At 51.5% G+C, this 14,186-nt stretch overlaps 6 protein-coding genes across 6 annotated transcripts; 3 read left to right on the forward strand and 3 right to left on the reverse strand.

Moving 5' to 3' along the window:
* Positions 1–387: 387 nt before the first annotated feature.
* On the forward strand, positions 388–980 carry GUITHDRAFT_146584 (hypothetical protein; the record flags this gene model as incomplete). Its single annotated transcript, XM_005822197.1, has 3 exons — positions 388–420; positions 658–769; positions 823–980. 3 exons carry the CDS (start codon positions 388–390, stop codon positions 978–980), a joined length of 303 nt encoding a protein of 100 aa, XP_005822254.1.
* Positions 981–1,861: 881 nt separating this feature from the next.
* Positions 1,862–2,767, reverse strand: GUITHDRAFT_155531 (hypothetical protein). The gene has a single exon (XM_005822198.1). It carries the CDS (start codon positions 2,751–2,753, stop codon positions 2,589–2,591), a length of 165 nt encoding a protein of 54 aa, XP_005822255.1. The 5' UTR covers positions 2,754–2,767; the 3' UTR covers positions 1,862–2,588.
* Positions 2,768–4,923: 2,156 nt separating this feature from the next.
* On the forward strand, positions 4,924–6,919 carry GUITHDRAFT_146585 (hypothetical protein; the record flags this gene model as incomplete). The annotated part of the gene is made up of 3 exons (XM_005822199.1): positions 4,924–5,004; positions 5,034–6,773; positions 6,818–6,919. The coding sequence occupies 3 exons, from the start codon at positions 4,924–4,926 to the stop codon at positions 6,917–6,919; spliced, it is 1,923 nt and encodes a 640-aa protein (XP_005822256.1).
* Positions 6,920–7,501: 582 nt separating this feature from the next.
* On the reverse strand, positions 7,502–8,570 carry GUITHDRAFT_155532 (hypothetical protein). The gene has a single exon (XM_005822200.1). It carries the CDS (start codon positions 8,233–8,235, stop codon positions 8,065–8,067), a length of 171 nt encoding a protein of 56 aa, XP_005822257.1. The 5' UTR covers positions 8,236–8,570; the 3' UTR covers positions 7,502–8,064.
* Positions 8,571–11,872: 3,302 nt separating this feature from the next.
* On the forward strand, positions 11,873–12,719 carry GUITHDRAFT_97867 (hypothetical protein). Its single transcript, XM_005822201.1, has 4 exons — positions 11,873–12,088; positions 12,135–12,316; positions 12,380–12,497; positions 12,568–12,719. The coding sequence occupies exons 1-4, from the start codon at positions 11,915–11,917 to the stop codon at positions 12,631–12,633; spliced, it is 540 nt and encodes a 179-aa protein (XP_005822258.1). The 5' UTR covers positions 11,873–11,914; the 3' UTR covers positions 12,634–12,719.
* A 45-nt stretch (positions 12,720–12,764) lies between these two features.
* GUITHDRAFT_146587 (hypothetical protein) lies at positions 12,765–13,930 on the reverse strand (the record flags this gene model as incomplete). Its single annotated transcript, XM_005822202.1, has 7 exons — positions 12,765–12,869; positions 12,918–12,982; positions 13,031–13,127; positions 13,227–13,310; positions 13,348–13,428; positions 13,474–13,646; positions 13,765–13,930. The coding sequence occupies 7 exons, from the start codon at positions 13,928–13,930 to the stop codon at positions 12,765–12,767; spliced, it is 771 nt and encodes a 256-aa protein (XP_005822259.1).
* Positions 13,931–14,186: the final 256 nt, after the last annotated feature.

Raw genomic sequence — 14,186 nt, forward strand, 5'->3', positions numbered from 1 at the left:
AGAGGGAGAGAGGAAGAGAGGGAGAGAGGGAGAGAGGGAGAGAGGGAGAGAGAAAGAGTGGGGGGGGAGGGAGAGAGATGAGGGCGAGGAGGAGGACAAGGAGGAGGAGGACGAGGATCGTAGTGTAGGGGAGTCGTCGGGAGACTCAACGTGATAACGTTCACATAACGGAAATTTCGTTGCGGGGATGTGGGTACATACAACCCCTACCCCCTGCTTTACCCAAAATCACTATGAAAGACCCCTGACACTAGTCGTATACCACTACCCCCCATTTCCTGGTGAATGAGATTGATTTTAATGGGGTCCTTTAGCCCCATTGATCACCTACCCTCGATTCATCATGGATTCAGGGGTGGGGGTAGTAAACGAGGAGCGCAGAGAGGCATGGCGATCATAATCACGCCGCCACCTTACCCGGTGAGATGACCTGAGGCATGGGAGGGAGCAGCAGGAGCAGCAGAGGCTATGACAACAAGGAGCATATGATAGATGAGGAGGAGGAAAGAGAAGAACTCGGGGGTTGATATTGAAGGACCTTCAGATACACAAAAAGTTGGCCACATGCGCCTGTTTTGAGTCTATATCATGCACATGCCTTCAATTCTTCCTTTTTGCCAAGAATTTGGATTGTCTGACCATGCGTCTGTCTGGTAGGTCATCAATTCGAACCCAGACTTCAAGGCAGTTGTTAGGAACTTTAAGCGCAATGAGTATGAGAGAATGGGATTTTTTACGTTGATTTCTATCCCCCTCGGATATTTTGCAGGTGAAAAGCTTTGAATCTCTAGCTTGCATGGTTATTTCTTACAATTGCAACAGGCACTTCCAACCTTCCTCAAATGAGGGTTCCATCGGCAGTTTTGGCTACTGTCATTGGAGCTACGGGAAGCTTCTGCTTGGCGTATCAGGCGTCAACCCTTAGGCTGATTGGTCTTAGGCCAAATGACGAAGATGTTAATGCGGCCAAGAGGTCCTAATTGCAAGTTTTAAACTTCGTATTCGAACGAATCGGCGCTTTAACAAGTGTTGATCACTTTTGTCTTGTCTCGTTTGTTTTGCAAGCCAGGCATGACTACTGTGCCGCACATGTACTTTCAGTACCACTCATTGTGCTTGTTGATTGCAATGCAGCGTACTAGCGTGCCCGCGAATATAAACAGGAGAAACTGGCTGTATGCAAACTAGAAAACACGCTAATCGAACATTTATTTCACTTTTTGGGGTCATTGTGAAAAATGGGTCCAGTACAGCTCCATAGATGCTTTCCACCGCCTTTTTCTACCTTAGGTGCAGATCCCAAATATCCCACATTAACGTCGAGATTGATATCAGAACTGCTGAGCAAATTCCTTGATTGAGGAGATTCCACAGAATTCTCCTCGATTTCCTTGGTTTCAGTGAGGGACGCGTAATGATTCAGATGAGATTTTGACGCAAACTCAAGATCATAGTACCCACGGAACCCCACGCAATATCCACGAAAAGCCTTTCCAGACTCCCAAATCACATTTGCAGTACAACCTGACATGCGGGTCAATCCAAAAGAAATTTACAGAAGCCAACTACCTTCTGGTGTGTTGTTTACTCCTGTGATAATTCCTACACGTCCCTGTGATGAATCATATTTGTTGTCTCCAAGCCTTTTCAGATACAACTTGGTGGTTTGAACACGTAACTTCGACTTCATTGCCACAGCTACGACGTCTTCTGTGACCAGCAATCCAGGACATACGGAAATATCCAATTTCTTGTTAGTTGGTGAAGGTTCCAATATCTGTGCATACAAAAGTGATTGGTCCGAATACGACGAGAAATCTTTAGAGTCAGTGGAATCATTGTTCTCATCGCTGTCTGTTGGTGGCTGCCATTGGGCTACGGAAGAAATGCTAGCTGCTTGCTGCACGCATCCATCGCCACCGGAACCCATAGCTCCGATAAGGATTGGCGTTGCTGATACTTGCAAGTAAAACGAGTGCAATTTTAGATAGGAAAAGAAGGTCTGGTGTTGCCTTTGAGGAGCCAAGAATAAGAGGAGTGTGAACTTGAAACAATATAGCGTGGGACTTCACCCAGGTAAAATGAGGCTTGGAATGTGTGGTTAGTTGGCAATAAAAATAGAGCAAGTTAGGTCGAGGCCGAAGCTGTGTAACAGCCTAACAAAAAAATTTGGTCAGTCGAAATCAAAACATGCCATGCCTTGAATGTCAGAAAGCTCCCATATGAGAACAAGTGTTTGTGGAAAGCAGCAGAAAACAGCAGGGGGATAAGAGCATTTAGGACAAAGCAAGGTTTAGACAGAATTTAGAAGTAGACGCGTGACACTGAAGATGAGGATCATGTGGCGACATCAGATACTAGAAATGAGGATTCACAGGGAGTGAAGGTGTCAGGCGAAGCGATGAAAGTGAATGTAGCGCATGTATCATGACTCACATAGATGACAAACTTGAGGGAAAGCTGAATGCAGTTCAAAATGATAGGGAAAAGGAAATGCACAGGAACAAGAATAGTTGCAGACTGGCATTGTTGAGGTTGTAGACGTGTAAGGTTGATATGGGACAAGAAGGACGTCACAAGAGTTGAGATCATGGAACATCGAGCCTCGTGCGCTTTCCAAGACCAGAAGTTGCAAGAGGAGAGGAGTAAGACTCAAGCAAGCAGGGCAAGAGAAAAGTTGCAGCATGGAGTTGCATGCGAGTGCACGTGAGGAAGGAGGCGAGCCAACCAGCCGCCATGAGGAGTAGGGACATGGCGCAGTAGAAACAAGATGTGGCCTACGAGGGGTGGGGTGGGGTTCAACAAGCGCTAGTGCCTGTGGGTACTAGGAAAGGTCAGGCACTTGCGACTGGTGGGTCCAATGCTACTGTCTAGATTCCTCCACAGGTGGGGTAGGGTCATCTGAGAGTCCGAGGTTGGGTGACCGCCATGTAGGGGTGGGGGTAGTCGGCGTGTGGCAGTGACTCACGAGGTAGTCCGTAGCGATGGGGTGAGTCTGAGCATCAGGGGTCAGGGTGGCTGGTAGGGCAGGGGTCAGGAGCAAATCTAGATGGCCCGTCACTAGGCTATGAGACTGTGCCTGCCGGGGAGGGTTAAAGATAGCACGGGTGGTGGGTTGGCCGGGAGAGGGGCAGGGGTAGCGAGGGGGTAGCCTTGTTGGATAGGGGAATGAAGGACGATGCTGGTAGTCACGAGCCACAGGAACTGAAGGTGGGGGGTAGTGACCGGTCATGAATGTTCTTTGATGGGGGTGGTTTGTCTCGGAGGGCCGGGGTGGGGGGAACTTTGGATAATAAGCTTCATTTTAGTAGCCGTTACAATAATAGAAGCCTGAGAACTACGACATGGCGGAGCCTGTGAGAAGGGGTAGGGGTCCAACAGATACCCACACTGAACCGGGGCTGAGAGTAAACAAAACATTGAGAGTCTGGGGTCACCGGTGGTAGTACCCGATGGGGTCAGTGGGGTAGCCTAGACTCTTTGATTTTATCCTACCGGGTCATGACTCAGTGATAAGTGTGTAGTACCCTACCCCTAGCTCACGCCGTACCTTCTTCGTACTTTCGCCCCTATTGACAGTGCGCTGACTTGAATTTTGTTGGATCACCCCACCACATCTCAATAGGGGCATCTGCAGTCAGGTACCCCGGGTGATTGACCAGCCCGCACTTATCAATCGTAAAATGATTTCCGCCTTGCTACAGGATAAACTTAAAATTGGGGAGATCCTCGCTAACCGACTACCCCACCCACCCCAACCGCACCAGAACGAGTAGCGCCTCGTGAATGACCTACTGGTACCACCCCTGGATATTGTTTCCGAGCATGGACTTGACAGCTGGTCCAGGCCTCACTACCCTACCCTACCTTGACTACCCCTGTTCCGATCCTCACCTATTAACACACCGGGCTGCCGGTCCGCCCGGCATGGACCCCACCCCCCCCCCCTCCGAGGCTCACCACCGTCTGCCACGGTTAATTTCATCAGGCCTCGGAGGCTTTCGCTCGGAAGGCCGTTCGAGTACCCCTTTCTTCCAGCTACTGTTGGTACGGTAGCCCCCCAGGCTCCATCAGCCGCTGAGGTACGTGGCCGGACTTGCCAGGGGTGGGGTAGGGTGGTGCAGTTGCTTTCATTTGACATTTCTAGCAGCCGGATACTCTATTATTGGTACAATAAGATTGACTTACATTATTGACTGAAGTTTGAAGCCAAAAACTCGACCAGGTGAATCTTTGAGTAATAGAAATAGTCAACCAGACACAGTTTTGTAGCCCCCGGCGCCAGGCCGCGGGCCCGACTGGCCGGGCCGGCGGGCCGGTCACCACTGGTAACCCGGTGTGGTTGAGAGGAGTGGTAACCTTGGCGGCAAGTCGGTTGTTGTTTCCAGTAGCAACAGATGGAGCGGGGGAGCCAAGAGAGCTGGGGAGAGAAGAGAAAGAAGCGAGCAGTTCCGTCAGATTATCCTACGATAGTCAGAACGAGAACCTGTTGTGTTGTGTGCCCTCAAGGTGTTTTGAGCATGATAGAGCAGAGTAATCATGTGTAAGAGTCATGAAAAACAGTGTAGAATGGCCGAAGCCATGAATCGTTCGAGTTGAACATGAAAAAGAAGATGGAAAGACTGGAAGAAGAAGAATATCAGTGGCTTGATTAGCTCACGGTCTTGTGCTTGTATATGCCTAAAACAGAGAACAAAACCTCGTGATACCCTGTTCAGCACTAATCACCTTGCAGATCTCATCGATACAGCCTTTGATCCAAGAGCAGTGATGTGATGCAAGTTACAATGTGCGTTGGATGCAGATCGAACCATGATCTAAGATAGATCTTAAACTCAAGCAGCTCAAGACCATGGAATCAAGTATTTCCTTGGAGGAATCAAATCATCCATTGCGAGGCGAGTTAAAATCTACTATCACACCATGGCGAAACGCAAACAGAAGGGTTTCTGGTTTTGGCAGAAAACTTTCAAGCGCATCATTGAAGGTATTGCTTATCAACATGTCCAGGAAGAACTGAAATCGTGTTTTAGGCTCAGGGAGCAAATTCGGTCTGGTGGTCCCTCGATGGACTAGAAAACGATGACACTGAAAATCTGCAATTCGAGGAAGTCAAGCAAGAGCACGTTCCTCCTCTGATTCTTCATCCATCTGGGTCATTTCGTGCTGTTTGGGACTTGCTTGTCTTGATTCTTTTGTTCTACTTCCTCTTCTCCATCCCCTTCCTTATGTCGTTTGTTGACACCCAGACGAAAACTCAGAGCGAATGTACGAGCAAAGACCTCAACTTGACAAACACAAGCACGGAGTACTGTGAGGTTGTGGTTGGATGCTCTTTCGTCCTCGAGAATTCGACGTGTGTGTACTATGCTGATGCTCAGAACGCTCCCTTCTTCATCTGGACTACAGCTGTGGACTTCTTCTTCTTCACAGATTTACTCTTGAACTTCCGCACTGCCTACTATGAAAAGGACGGAAGCATGTCAAATCAAAAACTGGTTGTGAATGGTAACAAGATTGCAAAGCACTACTTGCAAACGTGGTTTTGGGTAGACTTTGGTGGATCTTTGCCCATCGACTTCATCATGAGGTACGCGCAGCAGGCTTCCAAGAACAGCCAGTACGTTTTCTTGCCGAAACTATTCCGTTTTCTCAAGATAGTGAGACTGTTGAAGCTGCTACGAGCAGCGCGCATCGGGAAGATCATCAAGAATCTGCAGGAAAGGGCTCACATCAAGCCGAGTGCGATTCAGATCCTTCAGCTCGCGTTCATCTTCTTGATGGTGGCTCACGTTATGGCGTGTACGCTCTTTGCTCTTGGGACACAGTACAGTGACTTCACCTGTAAGGGACAAGCCGGATCGATCTGCTCAGCAAGTGATGTGAAGAACAATGTGGGCAAATCATGGACCACAACTACATCCATCATCTCAAAGTCCAACGGTGAAACCACCGTGGCCTTAGCTCCTTTGAGCACACAGTACATGATGTCAATCTACTGGGCCATCACCACTATGACGACTGTCGGGTACGGAGACATCAAACCGATCACTGAGGTTGAGGTCCTCGCAGTGCTGTTCTCTATGCTCATTGGGGCGACAACATTCTCTTACGTCGTTGGTAACATGGCAACCTTACTCGTCAAGCTCGATACTCGCGCTGGAGCGTTCAAAGAGAAAATTGAAAAGACGACAAAGTTCATGTATGAAAATCAAGTTCCCAAGTATATCATGCATAAGATTGAGAAGTACTTCGATTATGCGTTCAACAATCCGATCTTGAACTTTGACTTTCCTGGACTGGAAGATTTGTCTCCTTCTTTGCAGAATGAACTCGTTATGTATCTGAGAAAAGACATTCTGAGCTCAGTCCCGATATTCGATTGTTTACAAGGCAAGCAGCAGCTACTGGCCAGTATTCTCCAGCGACTGATTCCCTTTCAGTACGGCCCCGGAGACTTTCTGTTCCACGTCGAAGACTTCAGCAATGAAATCTTCTTCATCGTCGATGGCGAAATTGACATCATTGAGTCTGAGACGAGGGAGATTGCTTCGACCTTCCGGCGAGGAAACTACCTTGGAGAGAACTGTTTGCTGCCAGGTCAAGAAAGGTTTCCTTTCTCAGCTCGTGCGCGCCGTTGGTCGGACATCTTGAAAGTCTCTCACGAGGACTTGAAAACAGTCTTGTTTCACTTCCCGAACATCCTTTCCGAAATGCAGATGGTGGCGCAGACAAGGTGGTCCAGGATGATTTGTGCTCTAGAGTTTCACAAGGTGATCACTGCTTGTGGACCTCGAGCGACCTGATGAGGTTGCAGACGTTGAGCAAAGCGAGATCGAGAGGAGCGGTGACGGGAGAGCAACTTCTTGACATCTTCGCTCACTCAGACACTTTCACCGCTGAGGTAATCTGCTCTTGAAACAACCTGTCCAGAGCTTCACTGACAAACCTCCTCAGGAGCACTCTGATTCCAGCTCAGCAGAAGGCGACGAGGAGGAGGAGGAGGACGAGGATGACGAGGAAAATCTCGAAGGGAAGAAACGTTCTGGAAAGCACTTCACCAAGCAAGACGTCGAGTTGCTGGGAGATCTCCGTTCAGGCGTGTTGAAGCTCGAGGTTGTTTCATGAGAGGAGTATGTCTGTGTTGACATACAAGCAGATGGGGAACGTGCTAAAGGAGAAGGTGTCACGGAAACAAGGCGCTCCATGGAACTGGTCAACCGACTGGATCGACGAGATAGACATGAAGAAAGAGGCAACCTTGAAGAGATCACAGCACAACAGGAGGGAGCCACAGGCGCAACCCGTCAACATTTCCAACGGCGATTGCAAGGTGAGGAGGCAGTGAAGAGGCGAAGTTGAACTGAGCGTTGGACGCAGGATCCTGACAAGATCGAAGAAGTGTTTGGTGCGATGATTCAAAAGCTGGACGAGATCAAGCTGACCATGGATCTCGAAGAAACGATCCAAGACATCCGGAGCATTCGCAAGGCACTGGAAGCAAGCGAGGAGCAGGCTGCAAAAAGCAGGAAGCGATACGCGAAGAGTGAGGCCGATCTCGCACTATTCAAGGCGGCGGAGGACAGGTCAGATGCGTGACTGGCGGTACGAGGAAGCTGCAAGGAGCTCAGGCGACACCTCAGGAGCAGGGGAGGAGCACCTTGCTGCATCAGTTGGCTGAGATCCTCCTGCATGGACAAAAGGTCGAAAGTGAAATCGCCTCATTTCAGCGTTACGACATACCTTGAGCTGCAGCTGAGAGAATTGCGAGAGAACGTGGGAGATAGCGTTGGAGGAGACCTGGGAAGCGAAGGCATCACGAGCCTACTGGGACCTGATGCTGCAACCTGACGCCAGAGAGAAGCGTTGGTCATGAGCGTCACGACATGCCGAGCAAACTCCGCGTGCTCTGTGGCTGAGGCAAGCAGCATCCCCTTCCCTGCAGCGTCAGTCTCCTCCTCGTGCGCGAGGAAGCCACCTGTGCTCCACCCTGCTGCGTGACGTTGTACCCTGTCGCTCCGTGGGGTGTGGTGACGATGGGCAGCCCCCGCTCCAACCCGAGCATCACCTTGGTGGAGAGACCCAGCCCGGCGAGCCGCGGAGAGAGGAGCGCGACACTGAAGAGACGATCACTCGAGCTGGAGGATACGCGAGCCACCTCGAGTCGATGTCCTCCTCCACGTGCTCCACGTACCCCGCAAACTGGATCTGCATGCAGATGAGCAGCAGCGGCATCGGCAGCGGCTCACGCACTTTCAACCCCGTCTCGGAAATTTTGCAGAAATTGCCTGCGCACAGGTCTGGGGAGCAGGTCTGCGGGGAGAGGTTTCCTTGAAGGAAGAGTCAAGTCAAGGCTTCTTCTTCGCTCCTCCTCCTCACCGACAATCTTGAGGGTCCAGAGAGTCGGGTCGACGCCACGCGACAGAAGCTCCTTCCTGAACAACAGCCTTCAGCCGATCTCCTTCCTCTAACCCCCTGTGCCCTCTGTCCTCGTTCCTTCTCTCTTTCTACCCCTTTCCCCTTCCTCGTTGATCATCACTTGATGAAGGGCATCTCTTGATGCAGCAGCCATTTGAGTGCCGCCTGGCGTAAAGCTGGTCACTTCCTCCCCCTCGATGAAGTAATCGTTTCACCTCGTTTGCGGCATGGCAACTTCCAATATAGAGCAGCTGGACAGCAGCTCAGCCCTAAGAAAAAGAGAGGACGAGAGAGACTGAGTGAGACCTGGCGCATCGCCATCCTCTCCTCGTGGCTTGGCGTTGAGATGCTGATGGGGTCCTGTTGGACCTCAGAGGAGGCGAGCAAGAGACTTTGAGGGACCGATGAAGTTGTGTAGCGGACCCTTCGGATAGGCAGCTCAGGATGAGGGAGAAATTGTCTGATGCTTTGAGCTACAAGGCATCAGACGACACAGCGAGGAGGGCAGGGCAGAGAGCAGCACGAGGAGAGAAAGCGAGCCTCACAGTCCTCGTACGTCAAGGTTCCGATGCCATCGCAAGCACTGAAGACGATCGTCTGCCAGCACGACTTTGCTCAATGCTCTGTCCTCCCCTCCCCTCTTCCATCTCCAATTCAGCTTTCCTTCTTCTCCGAGACTCCTTTCTCTGCCCCCATTCGATCTGCGCTACCTTTCCCTTGCACCTCTTCTCTTCACTTCCTACCTGAGCTCCACAGATCCCCACGAGAGCGGTTTCAGCCTGTTCTCCATCAGCTCCCTCGACGTCTGAGCCTCGCTCCTTACCGCTGAGACCGTCGAGTTGTAGTGGTAGGGGAAGGGCAGGAACAGATCGTCCACCAGCATGACAAGCGCCGCCTGCTCCAAGGGCAGAGGAGGAAACAACGAGGAAGGGGCAAGGGGAGGCAGGTGGAGGAAGAGGCAGAGGGCTCTTAGAGCACGATCATCAGGTGGATTTCTCGCACCTTAGGAGCGAAGTCACGGACGAGCGGATACCAGACTGCATGTGGATGAGGAGGGGGGGAGCGACGGCTGTAGCACTTCACCTTCCGGCAAGCTGCGGTGATGAGGATGTCCGAACCACCAAGAAGCGACTAAGACAAACCTGCTGGGGTTTGAATCCTTTGCCTCCTCCATCGTCGCTCACCTCGGATTCACTTCCATGAGCACGCGAGTGGCGACCGACGGATTGAGAGCCTGCAGGCAAGTCGGCGAGTCCCCTTGACCTCTCTGCCTCCCACCGCTCCGCAGGCACGAAAGTCGACGAAGGAGCTCAGACCATGGGACAGCTCTTCACCAGAGAAGGCGGAGCACTGCAAGAAAGAGTCGGACGAGCGAGAGATAGGGGCAGGACGAGGGAGCACCTGCTGGGAGACAAGCGACACTTGATGCCCCATGCTCTTCAGCATTGCCACCACCTTCCAAGCACGTGAGTTGTGGTGAGTGAGGCAAATGGCAACCTGGTAGAGTCGCTCTGACATTCCGGTCACGTGATGTACCGGAGGCATCCAGCTCACCAGCAATGTCCTCGTCGCATCCCGTCTCTTGCTGTCTCTGCACTTCCCGTCCCCCTCAACACTACAGGCCTTGTGATCTTCTCTGCTGTCCGGATTGGTTGACGAGGAGCGAGGAGACGGGGGAAGGTCCAGGCAAAGGCTATGCGAAGGAGTGGCGAACCTTCGCTGCTCATCAAGCATGTGCTCCAAGAGGAAGCAGTGACGGCCCGCAGGAAGCTCGTCGAGCTCCAGCTGATAGCCCGGCTGCTCCCTCGAACCCACGTGACTCACTTCCCATGCAGAGATGTTGGCGTAGGAAGAAGAGTTGACAAGAACATGCAGAAACCCATTCTCACTGTCTCGTCCTATCAGCAAGATTCGCAGGTCCACATGGTTTTCGTGCTGTTGCTTCATCACCAGAATACCTAGAGTAGAGTAAATTCAACAGAACGAAGCACATCTTTGTGCTAGACATCGGACACAACCAAAAACGTACACCGAAAATCCCTATCAGCTACATGAGACATACAGGCTCCTGATCAACTTCAACTTCGTCTTCATCCATCAAGGAGTAGAAGCATCTAGAAGCTGGAGCAGCAGTGGGAGCAGCAGCAGGAGCGGGAGCAGGAGAGACAAGCACCACAAGGATCACCGGCAGGCGGCCAAACTCTTCCACTCCTTGCCGGATAGTCCAGGATGGCTTCACCCAAGAGCGGGTTGTCACGATGAGCATCGAGGAACGATGCCCAGCGAGAGAGCAGTCGGAAGGAAGCCTCCACCTCAAGCAGGACGCACCCTTCACTCCTCTTGTCCCCTCTCGTCTTGTTCAGCACCCTCGTCTCAGGATCCTCGCTAAAACTGCAGGTCTTGTCCACAAGAAGCGCGCGGATCGATGCTTGCGAGTCTTGATGCATCAGGTCGTTTCTGTCTGGGGGAAGGATCCTCACACTCACTGAGCTCTTCACCAACTGTTGCAAACTCGCGCCATTGCTGCCGTTCGACTGCTGGAAAATCTTCAACGAGTGAGGGAAGGGTCGTGAATAGAACTCCGTGTCCACCCAGCGAACTTCCCAGTCACCGAATTCCAACTAGTGGAAAGTGAGTCAGTGAGTCGCAATGTAGCTCATGCTCCTACGTCGATGAAATCCTCGCTGCTCCAGCTCAGGTGAACGAAAAGCTTCTCCTCCCACCCCTGCCGCCCTGGAACCCAGACGTCCACAGTGGGACTGAAGGCCTGAAGTCGCAATGCTCACAAGAAGCACACACACAAGGGAGCATAACAAGAACAAGCGGGAGGCAGGGATGCAAGAATGAGCCCAGCAAACTACCTGCTGGTGAATCCACTCGCCTTGTCGGGGGCTTACCAGCTCCAGACTCATCTGATCCCGAGCATCCGCCACACTCTGACATCCTTCATATCCTTCTGCTCTTCCTCCTCCCCATCCTGCTGCTGCTGCTGCTGCGCCTCCTCCCCCCCCGACCGCTAGGAGGAGGAGGGCACCAATCAGCATTGTGACCAAGGGATCCGATCACCCTCATCCCCCACTTACCCACGACACCCTCATCCCCACTGTTCCCAACATCGGCAAAATGCCGCGCGGTCCTCTGCTGGTTCTGGTCCTCGGGGTGGCCTCGATGGCGGAGGCTTTCGCACTGACGCATGACATGATGGCTTCAAGGAGCCATGCTCGCTTCGGGGCTGTTCGCTCCACGCGCGGACGAGGATCTCTTCCCAAGACCATGGAGCTAGCGTCAGCTGGCGGGTCAGGGGGGTAAGCACACTCCTCTCTCTAATCCCGTTGATGTGTTCTCTCCTGACCTTGCTTGTCGTAGTGGTATCAGACTTCGAGGAGGAGGAGGAGGAGGAGGAGGAGGAGGAGGAGACAATAATGGGGGCAGCCTCCCCGAGCGATATTGGGCCAAATACCTCGAACTCTTGGACAAGAACCCGCTGGCGACGCGCATGGCCACGGGGTTTGTGATTGGTCTCTTTGGTGATATCATCTCTCAGATTACAGCCGGGATTCAATTCTCAGAGCTCGACATCAAGAGGCTTCTTGTTTTCTCGAGCTGGGGTGGTTTTGGGTTCACTCCAATTGCGTACAAGTGGTATAACATCATCGAAGCCACGATCCCTGTATGCCGTTGAGCTGCCTTTGACTGCAAAACTGACGAGAAGACAGGCTACCATTGCGATGCGAGGTGTCTGGAAGATGGCGATGGATCAGATTCTCTTCCCTCCTGTCATCACGGCCTTCACTTTCTTCATGTTGACCATGATCGAAGGAGTTCTGTCTGGTTTCAGTCTCACCCTCAACAAGGGGTTGCAGCAAACTGCAGTCGTCCAGCAATCTCTGTCTCAGCTGTGAGTCACTTGCCGCTTTTTGTTCAAATTGCTTTCATCTGACGTTGCTTCTTTCAACTCCAGCGTCGACAAGGCAGTTGCAAAAGTGAAGCATGATCTTGTCCCGACATTGATCACAAACTACAAAGTGTGGCCGGCTGTTCAAATCCTCAACTTCTCGATTGTTCCTGTCAAGTTGCAGGTACGCGTGCAGTAGTGCTACACATTCATCATTGGCTTGTACGGCTACATGACTCTCGTGTTGGAAACAGGTTCTCTTCGTCAACTGTGTGGCAGTCTGGTGGAACTTCGTTCTTTCGATGACTCAGCACTCCTAAAAGTTCACAGCGTGAACCCTGATATTTAGATACATGGGCTAGATTGCATAAGGCTGAATGTACAACAAAATCTTTGCGCTTGAACGAAAGAAATTCCCCGATCTCCTTAGTGAATATCTGTCTGATTACCGTTATGTTGACCAACGGTACACCCCGTGAATTATAACAAGGTTCAAGAAGGATTCCAAGTCGATTTCCTCGTCCTTCTTGTTAGAGATACCGAGACTGTCCAACACCTGCGATGAGAGACTCAGACGGAATAATGAAGTTCATCACAAGCTGACATGCTGATTCCAACCACAGCTAATCAAGGTTGCACAAAGGTCTCGTTTCTTCATCTTGTCATTGCCTGCCCAACACGTCATCATCCCAAGATATGTCCAATACCCGATTGTACCATGGAAGTCGTAGACGGCGAATATGGTCTCGATCTCAGTTCTGTCTTCCACGTGCAAAATCTCGAAGAGCATTCGTTGTGCAGGCGCATCCCATGCCTGCTCCAAATCTCTTTCTACGCTCGTCATGGCTTCTTCAACTTCGATCTACAAACAGTCGCCTTCAGGTCGATTCTTCTCTAGTCTTACTCCGATCACCTGGTCCGCACCCTGCGCTGAGCTGATTGAGATCTTGGAGGGCTCAAGCCCAAGACCTCCTAGCACATCCTGAGGAGGAGCGACCTTGAGGGAGAGAGATATGCCAGGAAATCATTCGAACCTCGAAGTCAGTGATTGGCAAGGTTGACTTGTAGTTTTGCTTTTGTTCGAGCTCATGCTTGATCAGAGATAGAACTTTGTTCTATACAAGGTGTTAATTGCCTACAACTCAATCCAAGGCAAACACCTTCTCAAACCGTCGCTCCAACCAGATTGACCATTTTGCATTCAGTCTGGCCCGATCGACAATGCTATTCATGATTTGACCAGAAACTTTTGAATCCAAAAAGGAATTTCGCATGATGGCCATATCGCGTCCATGTCTTTCAAGAGCACAGAAGAAATCTCTCTCTGTGATGTCTGCGAAGCAATCATCCCCAAGTCAAGCAACCATCACATGAAGAAAAGTTCAGGCAAAGTTGACAGCGGAAGACAACAAGAGGGGAGCACGGAGATAAGGCATGGATGATAATGCGACCTATTTCAAGCTCCTTGAGCTGAATCTTGAAATCTACGTGGGACAGTTCTTTGATAGGCTTCTGCTTTACCCGCTGGAGCACAGGGTCCAGTACACTTTCACCGACGTCGAACGCCTGCTCTATGCTTTTGAGTTTGCAGACATACTGGGATTTCTCATCTCCCATCTCAGTTGTGTGTCTCGCCTTGACCTCTCGCTTGGCCTCTCGCGCTTGCTGAGCCTTCACCGACCCCGTCCCTCGCTTTCCCGCTTTGAGAGCATTGCGGACTGGAATCAACGGCAGCGTTGATGCCTTTCATAGTGACTAGAAGACTAGATCAGTTTCAAGCACCGGGCGGCCCCCGGCCCGGCCCGGCCCGGCACCCGGCGGCCACCGTCACGGTGACGGTGCCTGCCATGATCACCGGACCCGGTCACGGCGG

This window comes from Guillardia theta, assembly GCF_000315625.1.
Source record: "Guillardia theta CCMP2712 unplaced genomic scaffold GUITHscaffold_129, whole genome shotgun sequence".
Lineage (NCBI taxonomy): Eukaryota > Cryptophyceae > Pyrenomonadales > Geminigeraceae > Guillardia > Guillardia theta.

Bases quoted from the DNA above. Each gene is read 5' to 3' on its own strand.
- GUITHDRAFT_155531 (XM_005822198.1), bottom strand. From the start codon at position 2,753: ATGTCCCTACTCCTCATGGCGGCTGGTTGGCTCGCCTCCTTCCTCACG.
- GUITHDRAFT_155532 (XM_005822200.1), bottom strand. From the start codon at position 8,235: ATGCCGCTGCTGCTCATCTGCATGCAGATCCAGTTTGCGGGGTACGTG.
- GUITHDRAFT_97867 (XM_005822201.1), top strand. From the start codon at position 11,915: ATGGCCACGGGGTTTGTGATTGGTCTCTTTGGTGATATCATCTCTCAG. The intron at 12,089-12,134 runs GTATGCCGTTGA...ACGAGAAGACAG, and splicing joins TCATCGAAGCCACGATCCCT to GCTACCATTGCGATGCGAGG. The intron at 12,317-12,379 runs GTGAGTCACTTG...TTTCAACTCCAG, and splicing joins CAGCAATCTCTGTCTCAGCT to CGTCGACAAGGCAGTTGCAA.